The sequence below is a fragment of the Oryzias melastigma genome, linkage group LG19, assembly GCF_002922805.2.
Source record: "Oryzias melastigma strain HK-1 linkage group LG19, ASM292280v2, whole genome shotgun sequence".
In the NCBI taxonomy this organism is placed as follows: Eukaryota; Metazoa; Chordata; class Actinopteri; order Beloniformes; family Adrianichthyidae; genus Oryzias; species Oryzias melastigma.
This window is the reverse complement of record NC_050530.1, coordinates 15,780,663-15,802,341: the sequence shown is the minus strand read 5'-3', so window position 1 is coordinate 15,802,341 and position 21,679 is coordinate 15,780,663. Positions and strand designations below refer to the sequence as shown.

Here is a 21,679-nt window from a genome sequence, read left to right as displayed (position 1 = left end):
AGTTGAACTAAAACATTTTAAGTTATTTTTTTCCCAGTATTAAAATTCTTTCCAATTTCTGAACAAATTGAAGGGTTTTTAAGTGTTCCTTATGGTTAAAAAATATGTTAAATGTCACTTAATTGGCTCCTTTTTGATTTTGATTAGTTAAATGTATGAGTTTCTGTCTGTGGTGCACCACAAAAAGTTAATGTATTTTAAATCACTGCAGACATCACATATTTTTATTTTGAAATGAAGTCATATGAAAGCAAGAAATTGTTTAATATTTTGAAAAAAGTATGTATGTTCTCTTTGGGTTTATTTTTTATTTTATGCCAAAACAACAACAGTTCTTTTATGTTTTTTTATTAGTAACAATATTACAGCAGTGTTTTATTTTTTAAAAGGCTTCTCCTTTAATAGCAACTTTTCTTAACTTATTCAAAAAAGTTTTAAGTCATCTTTTAATTGATTAAAAATTATATCTTCGATTTAAAGAGTGAATATGCAGTGTGTTCTTTATGGAAAATGACAGACAGAAGATGATAATTTATTACACGGCACACAACTTATTTATTGGTGATTGTATTCAAATCAAGAAAATCATTAAAACATAAAGCCTAAAACATGTGAGAAAGGATCATTTTTCTCTACACTTCTCAAAAACATCGACAACATGAGATTGATTGAAGTTATTGACGATAATGCAGCTTCATCTGGGAAGAGTGTCACTGTAAGGATCCCTGTGAGATCAAGAGAAAAGAAAATAAGATCATCCAGAAGAAAAAATGTTGAACATGTGAAGTTACACGTAAACACATTTTCCGTTTTTTCCAAATGTTTAAAAAAATAAAATAAAAATCTGTATTTTTCAATTGGAAAAAGTTAAATTAAGCTTTATAATAAATTAAAGTATCAGCAGATATAAAAAGGAAAACAGAAAAACTGAGATAAAATAATTAATTTTGTCTTATTACCTTTTATGTTATTCCATTTTATGAAGCTTTTTTAAATGAAAGGCATATTTTAAGGCAGTTAATCGAAAATCCTACACTTTTTTTTCAAAAGTTTTCATTATAAAGGTAATATAATATACTAACACATTACTTTTTTCTTTACCAAAGTAGTGGAAAGCACAACTAATGAACCTTTAGAGATATTCTATGTATTATATGATCAGAAACTTGTGTTTCACAACATATAGTAGCTTTGAAAGCAGAAATATCATAAAATATTAACAGATGAAATAAAATTGTCACAAATGAAATGTTTTTTTTATTCTAAATGAAATCACAGAACCAGATTTTGTATGTGAAGTAGCTGTGATGGTGAGAGGTCACTCACTGCTCAGCCATGATGAGAGGGATGTCGTCAGAATGCAGCGGTGAAGCCCTGTCTCCTGTTCGGCTGTTGAACATGGGCAGCGTGGAGAGGGGAGGGGGCCCGTCCCGGCTCCCAGCCATGCCCCGCAGCTCGTCTGCGTTACCATGAATGGTGTAGTGGTGGTAGAGCTGGATCCTGCGGCACACCGTACATCATATTTAGTGTTTTTTTCCCTTATAGCCTTTATTTAAGTTTGTAAAGTTATCATACTTACTGGTCTGTCCTTGCGTTTCGTTTCTCACTATTGGGAGAAAAAGTATGATTTAAAATAGACTTATTACAAAAAAATTGATTTATTTTAAGAAATTACAACTTTTTTTACTGTTAAACTTGTTTTAGTTTCTTCTAAACTCAAAATTACACTTCACAAGCAGAAAGTGAAGAAAAAAAAGATAACATCTGCATTATTTTGAAGTGAAATATCAGATACGTACACGCCCTCTCGCCTCCCAAACATGATGTAAGCCAGCAGCAGACAGAGGACGATGGCGAGAATCAAGGGCACGATCACCGTCACCATGTAGTCCGGGAAGTAGTCTGTACTTGGGGGAGAATCGGGAGGACTGAAGTCTCCTCCGGCCTCTAAAACCCCGGAGCCCATCGTGGGAGCAGGCGGCTCCGGCTCCAGCTTGGTGAGGTCAAACTGTGGGGAATTCAGCAGAGAAATGCTGCTTGTGTTTTTAGGAACTGTGAGGCGTCAGAGGTCTCACCAGTTTGGTTTTGCACCAGGTGATGCAGTTGCTGGGTATGGAGCAAAAGTTGCATCCTCCCGGCCTCTTAGCTCTGGGTTCTGCTGCACACTGCCTTTGGTGCTCTGGCTTCAGGACCCTCAGAAGACACTCGGAGAAGTACTTGTGCGAGCCCACCTTCACATAGACTCTAACACAAACGAGACCCGTTAGACACATGTGTTTCACAGACGGATTCTTCCGAGTCTTTACCCTTCGTAGTGTCCTGCAATAGGGAGAGGGACTCTGCCGCCACGGTCGAGGGCGTTCGTCATGTTCACGATTTCTAAGCTCTCTGAGTTCCACAAGTTCTGCAAGTCCAGCTTGATTTCATTCTGAACAGAAGGGGGCAGCACTCGTTCAATCTCCCGCAGAGCAATGAAGAATTCAGCTTGATAGGGCAGCATCTTTGCTGTGAAGGGAACGCACCTTTTATCACCTCTTCACCCACACACACGCTTTCTAGTCCGTTCTGTGCACGCCTACCTTCAACGATTTTAATCACCAGAGTTTGTTTTGCAGTGTTGTAGCTGCGTTTGTTGACTGCGTACACCTGAAAGGACAGAAATGATTTTCAGGATGCAAACACTTCCGTCTTCCACCTTAGAGCTGCCTGCTCATTAAATGTGAGTCAGTCATCATCAGTTGTTTTTTGACCGTTCAAGCTACTAGGTGTAAGCCGATACATATCATTAGAAGATATCAAATTGGAAGGATTTTGTAGATAAAAATGTCACAAAAAACAAGTTTTCATTATTAGAAAACACACCACTGTGTCCTAAAGCTAGGAGACTCAAACCAAAGAAATGACTTTTACCTGTTGCTTTTACAGTGTAAAGCAATTTTTTTCAATAATTTTCAGTTTATTTTAGAAAATATTGATGCATGAAGCATCTAACTGATGTAAAGATTACATTAAAAATGTTGATTTATTCACAAGGAAGTTATGATAACTTAACAGGAAAATTTTGTTGACTTTATAGATTTTTAAAGCGATTCAGTCGTGATTTCTATCACTATAAATCGATTTACATTTATGGTGCAACTTCAGTTTTTACTGAATATCTCAGCCAGAAACATTTTTTTTTTTTACATTGTACACATTTCTGAGCTTTAACTTCTGACACAAAATGATCACAAAGACTAAATTTTCTGTGTTCATAGAAACATTTTTTAAATCCCACCTCGATGATACTCTTTCCAGGGGCAGTTGGGGTGCCGTACAGAAAGCCGTTATCGTTAGGGTGCCGTTGGATGAAGCGCAGCCACTCTGGCAGGTCCGGGAAATTCTGCTGTTTGCACTTAAATATTATGGGGTCATCATACAAACTTCCAGCTGGGTGACATAAACAAACAAGAAAATTTCAAATGAAAAAGAAATATAAATACACACAACTTCATTTTTATAAAATGCAAGATTTAAACTTACCGTAAAGTTTTCCCTGTGGGTCTAAGTCACTCTGGAAAGTTTCTCTCATCAACTCATATGTGAATAACTTCCCCACAAATATAGTAAACTTGAACTCTGCTCTGGCCCCAAACAAGCTGGCAGCACAAACTGTGAAAACAAGGAAATAATGATCATAAAAATACCGTATTCACCTAAGAATATGGTGAAGAGGACATGACAACACCCCTTATTACTAAGATCTGGTCAATTCTGACAGATATTACTAACAAACAAACTTGCATCTTTAAATAAAATATATCAAATACTAAAACAGGAAAGCAAGTATGACTTTAGATTGAAGTATTTTAGATGAACTCGCCTGTTAGAAAGAAGAGCCCGCTCCCCCAGCCTGCCATCTTGTTTGGGCTTTTGATTGACGGAGCCAAATGGAGACACTAAAACACAGTCCGAGCTATTTCTGACCCTTTCACCTCATGTCATGCAGACGCTACAGTCAGCCAGTCTGCTACTGAAAACTACAACATCCTCTCTACGGACACCACAAAAATACAACATGAATGAATGAATGAAGCTTTAATTACCTTAGAACTCCATCAGTGTTTAAAAAAAGAGACAAAACGACATTTAAAAGTGTAGAGAACAACAGTTGAAAATCAAAAGCATAAAATTCCAAATTAACACATAAAAGATAAATAGGAAAGTTTAATAAAAGTAACAAAAAATTCAAGACATTTAGTTGACATTTAAAACTGTTAAGGTCTGATATCTTGTGCAATTCTGTAGGAATACTATCTTGTTTGTTTTATACCCAAATTTTCATGCTGAGATTGTTTCCAAAGCCAAAATTACTTTATTATTTTTATCTTAAGAGTAATTAGCTGATTTAAAAAAAAAGCAATGATTGGACTTATCTTTATGTTTAATGGATATTACAAAAAAATACATGCAAAAAGACATGCAGAACTGATAAAAACTTCCTATTTTCTTGTGTGTGCACCTTCAATTTTTTATTTTTTTTTACAAGTTTTATGTTTAAAAATGAAAGTAAATAGTATCTGCAAAACATGCACTTTGTAATCTTTATAACTTAAAAACCATAAAAATCATAAATCATATTTTGACAAAAATGCAGACTATTTGACTTTATGATTTATTCCACAAATTGTACTCCTTCTGAAAATATATATTCACAATTTACCTCATATTATGTCCTTAACTGATGACAGTTTCAGTGTTTTTCAAATAAACAGCCACATTTATAAGTATAAAACCCTTTAATCTGCAGGCAGACAAAGTCAAACAGCCTTGAGAATAACCAGCACATTAAGTCAACAGTGCAACTAATGAAACTGTCACTCATTTCTATTAAAAATGACTTAAATAAGGTGAATTCTGTTCAATACAACGTTCAATGTTTACTGCATCTGTCACTGCAGATGCAGACAGCAAGCAGCAATGTGGCTGCAAAGAATGGACGTGATTGGACGAGGAGGTTTGACGTTAGTGGCATTGACTGGGTCCTAATGCTAGCCGCTTTTCCTTCCCTTTATTGTGACAAAATGAAAAATACAAAGCAATATAGTAAGTGTAGAAGACATATATATAAATCAACATTTTCTTCAAACAAATCAAAGCATTATAGTTTAACAATATCCTATATATAAGAAAAATGTAACACAACATATTTAATTGAAGTGAAATAAAACAATAAAATAAAAATAAAACGTGTGTCTGATAATTGGAAAAAAAAAATTTAAACTGTGTAATTGTTTTTAATAACTTCCAAAGATATATTTTCTTGTTTTCTATGGAAGAGGAATATGCTTTTTTATGTTTCTTTACATCTTTAAAATGGTTGTTTTTAGCAAGGGGACCTATATTAGTTATGTTTCCTGATTAGGGCTTTGTGTTTGCAACATAATACATTTGCATGGATAACAAAAACAGTTTTGTTTAATATTGATAATTATAGTTTTGCTTAATGTGACAAAAGTGTTTTCCCACAAAATATATGGGTATAAAAATTTTAATTTTCTGTTGATTTTCCCTTTTTTTGAGAGGGAGTTTTTGAAGCATTGTGTGTTTGTTTATAAAAAAATATATGGATTTAAACTATATGAGTTGACCTAATAATTTGATAAATAAAAATTAAAGAAACAAAAGAAAAAAGGGGGGGTCAATAGAGTTTACAGTGAAGTCACTATCTAATCATCTTTGATCTATTAGAAAAGTGTTACAGTGGTCTTTCAATCATAATTATGAAAAAAAAATATGTATACTGGACACACTTTCGCTTAAGCTGCCCCTTCAAATGGAGGGGAAGGGAGAAGGGAAGAATTATTATTGAGTCTATGGCAGCTTAGCTCAGATTATTATTATTATTATTATTTTGCTTCTGCTAATGTTAGCTTGGATTTGTGAGGTGCTATAAGCTAGTGGGAGAGTGTAAACAAAGGGTTGATGGGAAACTAGTGGAGGCTTACTTTATATATATATAAACGGCACAGCTTAATCGTAATTAAAAGACTACTGGGAACGATTTTACTTCACAGAAATATATTTATATAGTTTTTTTTTAAAGGATTCTTGAAGTCGACGGGCACAAGGACCCGGGATCCTCCGCCATGCAGCAGCAGCGGTCTGCCGCTGCGCGAGGACCAGAAATCTGAAGCTCCCAGAATGAGGAGATCAAAATGATGCTGCCTATAAAAAGGGATTAAAACGTAAGCAATCTGTCGTCAGATGAGCTTAAATCCGCCGCACTAACTGGTCTGTTTTTCTGTGCAAATGTTTTTTTTTTCTTTTAATGACTAATGCATTTTTCTAGGACGGCCGCGCGCCCGTCGGTGCAATGACAGATGCATCGTGCTCACTTTCTCTGCTGCAGCACTAGAAAGGAATTGCAGCGCGGACACGCGGAGGGCCTTTGATGCAAGCTGTTGTTTGGGTCTCCAACCCTCCGCTGGTCCACCTCTCCGGTGGCCGCTGCACATTTGCCCGTGGGAGCCGGGGGAGACATGCCCACGCCTGACCGACCATGATGAAGACCGAACCCACATCCAAGAGCACCACGCTCCGAAGCCCATCCCCGCACAGGAACGCGTACGAGGCGGGGATGCAGGCCCTGAAGCCCGTCAAAGACGGCGCCGCCAACGGGGACCTGCAGGAGGGCCCCCGGGGGCGCAGGTACGGCTCCAACGTGCACCGGATCAAGAACATGTTCCAGCAGATGCAGACCACGTCCCCGGCCGACGCGGAGGGGGAGGACGGCGCGCGGACGGCGGACAAGTCCGTGCGCCTGTCCCTCCCCAGAGCCGGCAGCCTGAACGAGAACGTGGACCACAGCGCGCTGCTGAAGCTCGGCTCCAGCGTGTCCGAGCGGGTCAGCAAGTTCGACCCCAAGCCGGAGAACGGGCACCAGCGGGCCTCGTCGCCGAGCTACTCCAAGCTGCAGGAGACGCGGCGCATCTTCGAGGAGAAGCAGCAGCAGGAGAAGCTGGCCTCCACCCGGGTGCTGCTCAAGGCGGACAAGGCCGCCGGCTTCCAGGAGGGCCGGCTGGACGTGGTGTCGCGCTTCAACGGCAGCACCGAGTCCCTGGACAGCCTGGACACCAGCGAGGCTGTGTCCCCCACGGTCAGCCAGCTCAGCGCCGTGTTCGAGCGCGCGGCCGAGCTGCGCAACAACCTCCACCGCCTGTCCTCCACGCCGCCGCTGCCCTCGCGGGGGGTCAGCGCCAAGGTGGGCGTGTTGAACTCAAAGATAATCACCAAGAGGGTCCTAGCATCTGGCAGCCAGGAGAAGGGAGAGATAAGCAATCAGAAGGGCCAAGAGGGGCCATCAAGGGGCCTCATAGGGAGGGTGACGCCCCCATCTGAGGGCATCAATGGGGGCCAAAGTGTTGAACTTCTAGGGAAGGCGGGAGAACAAACACTTTCAGGCAGTGAGTTCAAAGGTGATTTCAATGATGAGGAGCAACCCACAGCATCTGAAGGTGACACTCATATGGAGAATGGAGGACCTGCTGCTGCTGAGAGGCAGGAGGTGGAGGAAGACAGGACTGTCATGGATAACAGCACCTGCAGCGCCACAGGGGAGGACTATGAGGGAAGCCAGAAGGAGGAGGAGGAGGAGGAGGAAGAGGAAGATGAAGAGGATGACCGATACGAGCCAGAGTCCAGCTGTGTGGAGATTCCTGGGCTGACGGTGGAGGAGGATCCACCTCCTTCCAGGAAGATCCGCTTCAGCTCAGAACCCATCAAGGTGAGATCACACGAGGAACGTCTGCAGGTTGATTCTTGAGGTGCAGTCCCGTTAAAGATGCTTTTTTGGTGGCATATATCAAGAAAATTGAGTTAAAATTGAATTTTTGATCATTTGTTTATTCAAATTGTTGTGAATCAGGAGCAGATGACCTTGTAGGTGTGACATCAAACTTACTACGGCAAGTCACAAGCTCCATTTTTCACTCCTTTTCAGTGCATCCACTAGATCCATGTGCGTCTTTGTTTTGCTTGTCCGAGCTTCTTGCACCAGTGGATGATTAGAAGCAGTTGTATGCCGCGGTCACAAATACACCGTCCAATGGGGAAGCAGCGGTAGATAGGGCAGGGTATCGCCAATAATTTCCAGAATCAATTTGATTCGATTCATCAGAAATTTTATTCAATTTTTTTCTCATTCTTTTGATCCTTTCAGTTTAAATTTGAGTTTACATGCTTTACAATCTATATATGTTTTGAATCTATTCATATTAATCTGATACAGTTCACAAACTGTAACATTTATTAGTGAAATTATAATGAGATTGTAAATATCATACAGTGTTACATGGATTCTCAAACGGAGAAGCTCCAACTATTGTTCTGCCTCTCCTGGAGGGCGTTTTAGTTCAGCCGATCGCGTTGCAGCATTACACCTTATTCCAGAAGAAGAAGAAGCAAAAAACTACTTCAGACCAGGTGTCCCGAAACTATGGCCCACCTCCACATTTGGCTTGACCCCCTGAACAATATCAGATTTTTACTTTATTGGTTTAATTTTTGAAATGTTTTTTTAGTAATATTTTTTCTGTGAAGATTACATAAAAGGGACCCTTGCTTTAGACCACAAATGGTTAATTTAAAAAGTATTTCCCTAAAAAAGTTTGAAAAGTTCATGCCTATGAGTATATAAAGATATTAATTTAGTCAGCAATGTATGTTTACGTTGGCATAAGCGTTAGCATTAGCTGTCTAATGGAAAATCCCATTATATGTTAGCATCAAGCTAGCAGAGTTTAGATCAATCTCTACTTCTATGGATCAATTTTTGATCTATTAATCTTCGATCGATTGTTTTTATCAACTAAGCCCTATGGGCAGAATCTTCAAGATTTTGTGCCGCCCAATTTTTTTTTTTTTTTTTTTTTAATCGTTGGCCATGAATGCAGACGGCGGCCGTCAGGCATGCAGAATAACCTACTTTTTATAGACCTCTCGGCTACAGAGCAGCAGGTGGAACTTGACATGAACGGCCGGCATCCGGAAACTTTTACACATCGTCCATTCGTCAGAGCTGCCACCACCCTATGGCTTCGTAATGGCGTCCTCCTTGCCTGTCACTCGACTGCCACCACACGATATATACGTTTGCACTGAACAATGCCAACATTTAGAGAAAAATTCCGTAAAATTGTAACCTCTGTAAAACTTCCGACCACCGCCTGGCGTGTAAAAATACAACTTCCTTCTATACTTGCTGAAAAACTTGCCTCTATGTCGCCACATTGTAGCATTTTGGGATATGTGACTGTAGTCTTACTACGCCCACAACTCAGAGGTGAATTTAAATAAACTACTGCCACTCTACAAAAACTATGTCCTCAAAAACAACACATTTTTAAAAACAAATTTGGCTAAAAACGACATAATTATAATTACCACTCGGAACGCTTTTCTCATGATCTGAATGAGGCTTTAAGGTACTGAACCAGACCTCAGAGGTTATCTGCTGGCTCTCCACAGTCCACAATGCTCCACAGTCACATTTAGTGCCTTTGTCAGCCTTTTTAATGAACTCCCTCAGCTCCTTTCCCTGCTGACATTTTGGTTTTGCCTCCGTTATACCTCCCTCCACCTAATCGAGGTGCATTCTGACACAACAGCCGAAATGCAGTAGTGATGCAAATGGAGCTGCATCCATAAACAGCTGCGTGACTTGCAAAGGGGTAAAATTTAGAGACGTGGGTGTAGTGTTAAGGATGCTGGAGTGGAGTGTTTAGAAATTTGTGACACGAGTGAGAAAAAAAAAAAGACTGGGATCTCTCCTTCTTGGACCACTGAGGCGACAGAGAAGGGCCAGACGAGGAGGACCGCTTTACGGCGTCTCTGATTCTGCTGGGGTGTAATGATCTGGAGAGCAGCACGAAGCTCACAGCCTCCGTCGCTGCTGTGCTCTGCCTCCAGCTCTTCAAGCACGCAGAGATGCCTGTCAGACAAAGTGGGACCTGACACTGCACATCACACGCATTTCCTCGCACAGAATGCCATTTCTCTCCAGCGACTAGGCACTCCTGTCCTTTATCATGGAAAATCAAGTCAAAAGTTGCTCTTGTTTTTTGTCTGCTGTATCTAGAAGTGCTCAGTTACAGTATTTTTAGGCAGTATTTGACAATTTGAGGAGAAAAAACTAAGAGCAGCATTCTGATGGAGGGCAAAAACAATGAAATTTTAGCATAAAATTTCATTTTTGAGTATTTTTTTCATTAAAATATCTGAATCAGGAGCAGACGAAAAAATACTTTTTAATAGAGTATTTGTGACATAGAAATCATGTTTGGTGGCCCACAGGCTCCCTACTCCGATGCATCCACTTGTAGATAAACAGATCCACGTATGTCTTCATTTTCCTCGTCTTGAGTTGACATCTGCCTCAAAACTGTCCAGCTGGAAAGCTCCAGTCTTGCTCGCCATTTTTGTTGCACTACTAATGTTAGGTTGGAGGTGTTAGAGGGTTTAAAGTGAGTGTAAATAGAGAACCTTTTAAATGTGGGTGGGAAAGAGTTGCGGGGTTGCTCCATCCCTGAGTTACCACTCACAAATTAAAGGCGACTTTATAATGAACCCCTGCCGCTCTGCAGAAACTATGTCCTAGAAAATCACTTGTTTTTTGATTTTGGCTAATATTAGCATAAACATAAAAAAACACTGGGAATAATAATAATAAAAAAAACCTAATTCATTTGTACTTTATTATGAATATGTCTCGTACTATTTAACAAACGGGCGCATAAGAACGTGCTGAATGTGGGTTTTTGTAAGGACTTTTAGGATTTCACACTTGACTGTATCTACCCGACACTATAGAGCATGGACTCACAGTTGGAAGAGGCTTGGTGCAAAAATGTTGAAGCGGTGCAAGTCTTGCTTTTTCCTTCACAGATCTATTCCCACATATATGAAAGACTCAGGCCCAATCCGACTTCTTCCGTTCTCCCTTCCTCTTCATTTATCCCTCCAAACGGAGGGTTATGAAAAAATAGCGTCTAATATTTCGGACGTTACTTTAATCAATAATCGCCGGTTAGCTAGCATTAGAGCGGAGCTTCCAGCACTTGAATATACATAACATTTTTCGGTTTAATAACTGGAAAAAGGTCATGCTACAACAAAGTCAGTACTTACATTTAAATGTAAACGTCTGTGCATCAGAGCGCACCCATGTGAAGAAAAGCGCTTGGATGAAACGTAAAAAATGATAACCCTGGACACGACTTGCACTTAAACTGCCACTTCAAATTGAGGGGAGGGGCTAAGGGGAAGAGAGAAGGGAAGACTTCGGTTGTGCCATTGTGTCAGAATTCCGCAATTATTAATTTCTCCTTTGTGCTAGATTTTAAACTGGTTAGCACTTCCTTGTTTTGAAAAGAATGCTAACCATTTATCAGTACCAAAGCGGAGCCCCTGATTGGTCAAAAGTTTGATTTGTTTAACTTTTTAAATATAACGTTTGGTAAATAGAGCCAAAAAACTGACTTAAGAACTTGCAAACTAAAGTGTGAACGCAGAAGCCCAAAATGCACATTTACATTCGTTTACATAGACTTTTCATTAAAGCAGATACTCGAATGCGCCTTTCCGAGCCAAACCTGAACGTAGCATTAGCTTTACAGTTCTAAGAAGTAGGTATATTTCTGTTTTCTTGTGACCTGTCACAGTAGTTAAGAAGATAAGTAGCTACCAACCTAATCAAATACACTTGATTAACCAATTCATTGTCTTAGAGCAGAAGTAGTGCAATTTATAAAGGCTAGCAGCACCATTTCCTAATCATTTGAGGATGAGAAAGATAATTCTTTTAAAAAAATTCATTGTCTTTGTTAATCTTCCCAACATAGAATGTCATTGTAAGTTCACCGCACAGTCTGGCTGTGCAGTCATCAAAGAAACTAGAAGAACCCAGGAGTCACTTGTAATCCCGATCATCCCTTAATTAGCACAGTAAGGGTTAAAGTTGTTGACCGCATAATTACAGACTACATGAGAATGGCTTGTAAAGAGGCCTCCTATTGCCAAAAATAGTCTCATGCATTATGGAGGAATGCAAAGTCTAGAATCTTTAAAAAATAATGTGTTTTTGACCGGCCACATTCTGGGGAAAACCAATGAAAAAAAAGCATCAAGGTTCCATTTGAAAAGGTGGTGTGGAAATAATGGTATGTTTGAAGATATCAGACTTAAATGGTTTGTAAAAGTCTAACAAAGCTGATTCGTAAGGAGCCATTTCCACTTAAAACCTTTACTGGGAGTAATTGTAAGATCTGACATGTGCACTTCAGAAATCAGATCCTCAAAAACCTCAGCTGATGCGTTTCATTTCACTCACAGATTTCCTTGGAATTTGTAGAGATATTGAGCTCAACCTGTGCTTACGGTCTCAGACTCGTCCTTTTGAGTCCAAACTACAAAACTGGTTTCTTTGCTCAGCTGTTCTTTCTTTATCAACGATTGGTTTACAATACAACTCGTACGTAAAAGAGCAAAACTATAAAAAAAAAACATTCAAATGCACAAATTTTTGAGAAAAAAATCAGATTATTGCCAATCAGATTTTGGGTGTGCGTGATCCTGATATAATCCATATCTGTCAGACTTTTTATTTGTTGTAGTTAGGCTTGGCTCAAGCTACGTTCTTGGCAATGCGGGTTCAATCCACCACTTCCAATGAAAAGTCACTTGCATAAGTGTGTTTCGAGCTTCCGCTTACAAAACTCTTGCATTCATTTGTTGCTATGCTAGCTTCTACGCTAGCTTCTAAGACTGGGGCTAATGGAACAAAATGCTGTGTTAAAAGTTAAACCAACTTCGACCAATCAGGGACTCTGATTTGTTAGTGACGTATGGATAGCGTCTATTTTAATTCGCGGAGGAGCCAACCATTTGACAAATGATCATGTAGGAGAAATTAATGATTGTAGTTTGTGTCTGCCGGAATGATTTGACACAAAGTCTTTCCTAAAGAGCTGAGAAAGAAAAAGCCTGTACTGCTTTGACACAATCCTCTTTCAACTGTAGGTGGCAGACATGCGCCAGTAAACAGTAGCAAAAGAAGAAGCCCCTTCCTTCTCGTCCAGTGTGAAAACCATGGGCTAAATGTAGTTTTGCGTGCTCAGTGTGATCATAGCTTAACTGAGTTGTCTGACATCCTGTGTAATTTCTCACTAATGGAAGTTGTAGCTTAATGGATTTCTCTCTTGGAAATGTTGAAGGAGGTTTTAAAGACACACTCCAATCATCTTTGGATCTATTTTCAAAGCATTTCCAGTGGTCTTTTATTTATGGTAATGCTGTTTTTAAACAAAATCTAAAAACTTTCTTGTACATAGTTTCTGCAGAGCAGACGGAATTCATTAGAAATGTACCTCTGAGATGTGGGTGGGACTGTTGGGGTGAAACAACCCCACCCCCTTTCCCTCCATGTGACTGAGAGCTCTATGTTTACATGCTCTCCCGCTAGCTTATAACCACTAATACCTTACCTATGTCATCAAAATAGGCACTGGTTAGAGTAGAAATAACTGACCCTCTTTCATTTGACTGAATAAACTCTATATCTAACTATATCTTATAGTGTTTGTGAATAAAAGAAAATAATTAAATGTCTACTGCCTTTTTTCTTAGCCATACAACTTGTCCATGTATCAAAAAGATGAAATAATGTTAGAGCTTTGACTTAGAAAGAGCCCTTGTGTCATCTCTTGTCGCTCATTGCAATAAACTATGAAAGCTGCAATAAAAATCTCCAAGAGTGAATATGAATTTTGTTGATTGCTTAAGAATGTCAAACAATTAAAGCCACAGAATGAGCAATTTTAATCATTTTGCTTCTTTAATATCTCCAGCAGCTTCTAATGATTGTGCTGATGTACTCCCTAAAATGTAATATTTCTAAAAGCTCCCTAAATAGGTTTTGATGATCAAAATTCTGAATGGGATTGTATGTGGTAAATATGTTCCCAGATGTATTTTGTACATACAAAGCATTATGGAGATTGTCTGTACGGTCAAAAGCCTTTGAGAACGTTCATCTAAAAAAATAGCTTTATGGACGTGTTCTGATGACAAAATGGATCCACATTGGGGCGTTACCTGTTTTCAACTTTGCAAGAAAAGAAAAGCTCATGAATGCTTTAGTTACAACTGTCCTTATGGGGGGAATGGGCTGTTTGTGGGGTGAAGAGCTGACAAACCTGTACAGGGTAATTTTAAGATCGTAGACCACACGGATATCCCGTAGATCATAAATGTTCATGTTTATACGGGCATAGTGCGGGCGACAGGCTTATACAACACACAAGGGCGAATAATAGTGAAGTATGTGAGATGCACACTGTACAAGGAACTCGTGTGCGCTGTTCAAGAAGGGGATGCTTGTTGCGCGTTAATGCTAGAGCATAGTTTGTGTGTGCAAATCACCTGCACAACCCGTGTGCACAACATTTACGTGCGGTCAGTAAGGAGTGCACGCACCTCACTAATGTTTAGAGTGCGGTGTAATGGTGCGTTCACACCGAACGCGGCAGGCGCCTCTCTTTTGACGCCTGTCAAATTTACTGCTTAATGAGTTAACGGAGTAACCGCCAAAGCTGTTTTCAAATTCATTTGTGCCACACCATGGAAAACATGGATGATGTTTACAGAGTAGCTTGTGTTTATCTATTTTGGAGAGCTCTACAGAGACGCTGGCAAGTACTTTGCCGTGTCTGGGTTCACCGGATCATTCAGTCTCTCTCGGTGCGGGCTTTCCATACAGTGCAGTGGGAGATGCGCCTGGGTTATAGCCGTTTTAAACGTTACTTCCATCTGTCTATGGCCCAGTTTGAGCATTAATCTGAGAGGGGATAGATACAAATAAAAATGGTAAAAACGAAATATAAAAAAAAAAAAACCTAGGCGGGCCTGCATAGAGAGTCTGGTGCCCAAGGACTGGCAGCCCAGACCGTGGCGCTCGTTTGCTCTGGTGGACCTGGGTGGCATTGTCTACTGTTGGCTACCTAGCTTCCTGGGAGTGATCGCTCCAGCTTCTGCAGCTTTGAGACAGGCTGGCGACCTGTCCAGACTGTATCTGTATCTGTATCAAACAGTAACTGGGACAGTCTCTGTCAGTCCTGCGGCTCCAGTGGGTTAAGAAAATGTATAAAAATCCTCGCTTTGCGCCGCCATATTGAATCTCTTCAGATCGCGTCTTTATATTGACTTTACATGGAAACTTGATGCCCCTGCCACGTCCGGTGAATGCACCATAAGGACTCTGTACATCAGTATCACCCATACGTCAAAAGTCTGTGTAACTTACATTATCTTTACAAATCCTTCACGATACACTTACCTGACGGATGACAATGGTATGTTCCATGATCATAATGTCCCTTAATGTGGCGGTACTAAGCTCAAGGTAACTAAAACCTCGTTTCCACTGAGCGGTCTGGTACAGTACGGTCCGGTATTTTGAGGGTTTCCATTGTAAAATGGGCCCGATAAACAGTCCCGACCCATACTTCTTGAAGGCCCTCATCCGTTGTAGGTCCCTAGAAAATAGAACGGGACAGTTGGGGCGGAGCCGCTGTTGACCCCCTCAATTGGCATAAAGGTGATGACGACATTAGAATGCGCCAATATAGCACTAAGCTAGTGATTTCCTCTTTGCGGCAGTATTCTTCTTAGCCGCCAACAATCTTCTTTCTTTCAACAATAAATTCCTGTTAAACATGATGTACGAAAAGTAAAGCAAGAAAGAGAAGAGCTGCTGAATGTTGCTGCTTTTTTAGTCGTCGTACTACAGTGATGCAATGACACGCTAGCGGTCTACACCATGCGCTGTGAAAGCAAACCGCTCAGTGGTAGTGAGGCTTAACTAAGTGGAAACACTCGTCAGAATTAACTGGTCAGTGGAAACAAGACTTAAAGATACACCTACGCTCGTCTTAAACACAGTCTACAACTCTCCATGGGCCAGAACAACCCAAAAACTCTACGGGTGCATGTGACTGATGCAAAAGCTGCAGCTGGTTTACAAATTATCCCTTTAAATCATCAAATTGCCACACGAAACACACTGGAGTACCTGTGAAATGTATTTTGCAGAGTTGGAACATCGGATTTACTGATTCTCAGTCAAAATCTGCTGTTATTGAAACTAATATATTAAGGAAATGCTAAATATTTTATTTGAAATATGATGCAATTCACAACAAATAGTACATTATTTTATTTTGATCAGATCAGAAAAATCTCTTCATAAAAAGCTCCGATCGCCTTTGATTAGCTGACTTTGATTGGGATGTAGTCAACGCTGCAGAATAACCCCACACTGAGTTCCTCTATCCTCAGAGTGGCCCCTTGTTACATGGAGATTGATGCGACAGCGGGGGTGTGAGGTCAAGTGGGAGTGGCGTTGTTATGGCACTGGAAAACTGCCAGCTTTCGAGTCGCACTGTTGCTTCACTGTCCCCATTTTGCACGGAGCTCTGTCTGTCTGTCTGTCTGTCTGTCTGTCTGTCTCCATCATCTCAAAATGGCAAAGCGGCGGCTCTGCTTTGGGGACAGTCCACAGCAGACTTGCGTGTTTGCTCCTCCTGACTCTTTTTGTCTGGCTCTTTCTTCTATCCTCTTCGCTCTTTGTCACCAGACTGCCAGGGTTTGTATAAATAGCCGCTTTGTTAGCGTCACAGACTCTCCGCGCTTTTAGCAGCCGCCTCCTTTGCACAGTAAGCTGCCTCTCATGTCTTATTTATTTTTGTAGCTTGTTTGTTCGTGGCCATGTTTGGTTTCACAAAAAAAAAAATCCAGTTTTCGGATCAAGCTTTTTGGTAAATTCTTCAATTATTCATGCCATGGAAAAAGCTTTTTTTGATTTTTAAAAAGAGATAATCCCTATTGGATTTGTGCTACAGTCCATTCAAACTAGAAATAATCGGATTTTATTCCTCATACGCCGGCATCACCTTGCTCACTCATTACCTGACTTGCACTCACAATTTTTGGTGTTATGCAACTGCAGTCTAAGAAGTACTTCAGGCTGTTTCAGAAACTCCAGGCTTTTATTTTGTTAAAATGACATAAAAAGCTAGTTAAGTTAGTTACTAATATTGGTGAATATTTGGGTTTATTGCGTAGGTCAGTGAAAAAAGCCTGAGCCATATGTCACAGTATCCTCAAACTGTCTGTTACGTTGGACTCAGCAGGCCTGGAGCATCTCATGCAGTGCATTACTCACAACCAGGAGGGGTGGAAGACCAGACAGATTATCAGCAAGGTCATGCTGTCCCACTTCTCAGTCCTGCAGCGGTGGGTTGCAAGCATTTGTGTGGTGCACCCACTCGCTCAGGTTACTGCGACAAACCACATCGCGCCGTCTCAGGGCTTTTTTTTAGTTTTCATTAAGCTGTCATCATCCTGTCAATGGTTACGTCAGGTCCTGAGTGGGATGGGGGAAGATTTTGATTCTTCAAGTGTGAGAAATTCTGTCTCTTGTTTTTAATATTCAAACTTTCAAAATAATGCATGTAAGAAATGTTATTTTTTTATAGCATTTTCAATTTAAATTCTAAAGTCCTTATTGGAAAAATGACCAACATTCTCTAAAATGGTAAGCTCCTGTTAAGATTTAGATAATCCATCTTAGACCTAACCCTCATGGCTACAGTTTTGACATTCTCCTCTGAGGATTCTTCATATTGTTGTGCCCCAATAACAATGGACAAATACACAGATTGAGTTTATGTTTAAAACGCGACCCACAGTGTATTTTGGATTTTGGTCCCAGTGTGTGATTGAGTTTGACACCCCTGGTTTACATGATCAACGTGAGTCGGCTGATTCTGACACGGAGAAAAGTGGCTTTTCATATTGACTTTGCACTAAAATGCAAACACTTTACGTTAGTAATATGTTACAGAATCAGCTGTTCAAGAGTTACAGTGGTCAAAAGAATGTAAACACTTGAGCTAAAGATATGCTGTTAAAGGTTGTCTCTTGTTTCTTTCTAACTGCTGTAATAACTTTGTTTGCATTGATTCAAGTGTCCAATCTTTGAATTATAGGCAGCAGCTCGTGTGTAAACAAAAGTAATTGAAGCTTGGTGCAGTTCACTAAACGACCACTAGGTGCTTGGAACTGATCGATCTGAATTGATCCAAGCTCAATAGATCAATAATTGATCCATAAAAGTAGAAATCGATCAAAGCCAAAGTCAGCTGGCTTGATGCTAACGTATAACAGAATTTCCCATAGGACGGCTAACGCTAACACTCAGTCGGCCTAAACATACATTGCTGACTAAACGAACATCTTCATTTACTCACAGGCATGAATTTACCAATCTTTTTTTAGGAAACATATTTTTAAAGTAATTATTTGTGGTCTAAAGCATCGTTTTTTTGCTCAAATCGTCTGGAATAAACTGTAATGCTACAGCGTGATCGCCACCTAGTGGCCAAACTGAAACACCCTCCAGGAGAAGCAGAACAATTTTTTGAGTTTCTCCGTTTAACACTGCATGCTAATAATAGTCTCATTGATTTATTATATCACTATGCAAACTGTGTCATATTAATATAAATATCTTCAAAACACATATAGATTATTAATGTATTTCTATACAAATATGTCTAAACGTTAAACCGTGTAAATATAAAATTGAATTAAATCAAATCAAATTGAGTGGATTGAAAGAATAAGTAAAAATAATGAATTAAATCAACTCTAGAAATTATTTGTGAAACCCACCCTTAAATAATACAACAGATTAAATTTAAACTCAGTCGTCATGTACTTCTTTCACCAAAATGATGAGAATAAACATCGACTGTATACGAGAGTTGAACCTAGTGAGTGTGACGTCATCCAATGAAAAGAAAATCCATTCAGTTGCTGTTTTTTTTTTTGCAATATTCCACAATGTTGGAACTAGATTTGGTCCAAGTCGATGTGAGTCAACATTTCTATGGCAACCACTTTACCAATCAGGAGTGAGCTTGTTGGAAGTATACACCCTTACCACCCAACCATATTTAAATTACAACAGTCATTTTACTCAACAATAGTTTACTTTCACCTAAAAACGTGATTTTGAAAATAACTCATTGTAAATCACTGCATATGTTTCTGTAGTGACCTTCAGTTCTCGTTTGGCACTGACTTTATTCTCATGCTGTCATAAGATTCGGCACCGACAGACCCGACATGATGGCCAATCAAATTGTGCTTTGCCAAAATATACAGATCATGCATTAATTACTTATAATAACCAACCATATGGTATTCCTCAGTAATGATGCACTATGTTGGCAACTTTCCTAATTTTCTGCAAAATTGAACTCCGACTTCCATGCATTTTGACTTTAAAATTGTGAGGCATGAAACAAATTAGCAGATATTTACTAATCATTCACTATTAATGGGGTTTCCGTTTGCATTTAGGAGAGAATCTGATTGTGTAAGTCAGGTTTGCATGCTCAAAATGATAAGTCAAAGAGGAAAACAGAACAGTAGTTAGCCGTTCACTGTGGGAAATGGGGGTTGGAGTCCTGCAGTCACAACAAGAAGGCCGTCACGTTGGAACCTCACTTCAGCCGAGCAGAGGTTTCCATAGCAGCTGTATCATTTAGCCATCTCCTTTCAACATCACCTCCATCGCAAAATGGTAGCTGTCAGGGCTTCTAATACCCTCCACAAATGCGTGTGCTCTTTGACGTCACCGCCACAATCTGTTGGCTGCTGAATGGCTCTACAGAGCTTTTGTAGGACATCCCGGGCGACTGGTGGCTAAGGGAGGGAGGGAGGGAGGGAGTTTCCTGGCCATCTGTTGGCTCCTTTTGACCTACTATCTGCCACAACTGGAACAACGCAGGCCAGCCCCCCTCCTTCTACCACACTGCCTTTAATCCCAATGTTTACCTTCTAAAGGCATCCGCGTCACCGTTCGCAGAGTTAATCTATACATGCTTAAGTCAGGGCAGGTCAGAGGTTGCATCATGCAAGATCCCAATTACACTGTCTGAGTGGGATGCATAAGGAGGGACAAAAATCCTACAGCGGGAAGGGAAAGTGTTAAGTCTTTGTCAGAGATGCTTGTTCCTGGACTGCAACGAGGACACCTGTCCTGAGCTCCTCCTTTGGCCTTAAGCAACAGGACACACCCCTGATCATGGCTGCTTGTTCCCGTTGCCATGATGGTTTTAGTGGTCTGTAAACGGGGGAGCCACAAGCGAAGCACTGTGCTGGTTCATGCTGGCTTGTTGCTGTTTTTGCGTGCTGCTACTTATGTTGGAAACGATGCATTTTCTTTAATCCACATTCTGGGTAATCCCGCTGAGTTCTAAGGTAACCTAAATCAAAAGCCAGTCTGTTCTGCTCATGTGATCACTTACAGTAAACTGATGCATTGGTTTACATGTTGGTGCGGGCCCAGCTACAGTAAACAATTTTAAATTCTTTTAGTCACTTTTTAAACATTTTTAATAGGATTGAAAGGGATTTGGAGATATAAACATGGCAAATGGGTACACATTTGTTTGAAAATAGAAGTTTACCCAAAGGAAAAAGTAGTACACTTGCAGTATACTTCAGTATAGCAAATAGTTATACTTTAGATCAGGGGTGTCAAACGCAATCACACAAGGGGCCAAAATCCAAAACGCACCTTAGGTCACGGGCTGAACAGGATATTATTGAAAACCTACTGAAACCACATTTTTAAAACTTTACAACTGTAACTTTTTAGCATAATTATGAACTTGGATATATAGAAATACCTGCGATAATGCCAGTGTGAATGCTGTAAGCTGAATCTGGCTGCTGAAGATGCTGAAATTGATAGCTGAAAACGCTGAGGCTGAAAACCAGCAAAAAAATTAGGTAAATGCCACATTAGCCTAAAATACTAAAAAAAAAGAAAAAAAAAAAGAAAAAAACCTAAATTAGCCAAAACAGCTAGTGTGTAAATAATAGCCTAGCTCCAAAACAGCCTAAAAAACTAAGAAAAAGTCTAAATTAGCCAAAACAGCTAAAATGTCACTGAAAATATTAGCTACACTCCAAAATCGCCTAAAAAAATTCTTAGTAAATGCCAAAATAGTCCAAAAAAGCTAACAGAATGCCAATTTTTAACATTTTAAAACCGTAACTTTTTTGGCATAATGTTGTTCCAGAAGAAAATCTCTTAAGGCTTAAATATCTTTCAATAATTTACTCTCCATAAAAATATATTTAGTCAAAATTATACAAGTTAAAATTGAGTGCAAGATAACATCAGTCCATTAATAACAATAAAATAAAATGATCTGGAGGACCGGATAGAATTACTCAGCAGGCTGGATCCGGCCCCCAGGCCTCGACTTTGACACGTGCTGTAGACCATGTACCTGTAGTGTAGAAATATACTTACTAAATACTTGTTCAGACTGAATTGGAACACTTTAAGTTTATAAGATAGTTTCAAAAAAGTAAACTTTAAGGATACTGCTTCACTTTTAGTAGACTAAGTATACTTGTAGTATACTTAAATATACTACTTTTTGCTGAGGGTTCATCAGATGTATGGAGTTGTGCTCATTTAAACTTTTGCTTACAGTGAATCCAGATGGACAGCTCTTCATCCTTTAGAATATTGTGTTTTCCGCACTATAGGGCACACTTA

The 21,679-nt window shown here is 39.8% G+C and overlaps 2 protein-coding genes across 4 annotated transcripts in view; one reads left to right on the top strand and one right to left on the bottom strand.

The window, feature by feature from the left end:
• Positions 1-535: 535 nt before the first annotated feature.
• Positions 536-4,117, bottom strand: sgca (sarcoglycan, alpha). Its single transcript, XM_024285327.2, has 10 exons — positions 3,863-4,117; positions 3,523-3,651; positions 3,278-3,429; positions 2,580-2,646; positions 2,307-2,505; positions 2,076-2,244; positions 1,800-2,008; positions 1,580-1,606; positions 1,327-1,500; positions 536-725 (listed from the first exon to the last, which is right to left on the bottom strand). The coding sequence occupies exons 1-10, from the start codon at positions 3,897-3,899 to the stop codon at positions 695-697; spliced, it is 1,194 nt and encodes a 397-aa protein (XP_024141095.1). The 5' UTR covers positions 3,900-4,117; the 3' UTR covers positions 536-694.
• A 1,979-nt stretch (positions 4,118-6,096) lies between these two features.
• ppp1r9bb (protein phosphatase 1, regulatory subunit 9Bb) overlaps positions 6,097-21,679 on the top strand; it is a 26,162-nt gene continuing 10,579 nt past the window's right edge. For 2 of the 3 annotated variants that reach the window (XM_024284694.2, XM_024284692.2), the window contains exon 1: positions 6,098-7,765. In XM_024284694.2, coding sequence (XP_024140462.1) covers positions 6,542-7,765 — 1,224 coding nt within the window. In that variant the 5' untranslated portion in view covers positions 6,098-6,541. Of the gene's footprint in view, positions 7,766-21,679 lie in introns of all 3 variants that reach the window. The other variant, XM_024284693.2, reaches the window with a different exon arrangement.

Coding starts and splice junctions, on each gene's coding strand:
- sgca (XM_024285327.2), bottom strand. CDS start 3,899: ATGGCAGGCTGGGGGAGCGGGCTCTTCTTTCTAACAG. Junction 2,245..2,306: donor ATTGCAGGACACTACGAAGG/GTAAAGACTCGG, acceptor CGTTTGTGTTAG/AGTCTATGTGAAGGTGGGCT. Junction 1,607..1,799: donor TTTGGGAGGCGAGAGGGCGT/GTACGTATCTGA, acceptor TTCTCCCAATAG/TGAGAAACGAAACGCAAGGA.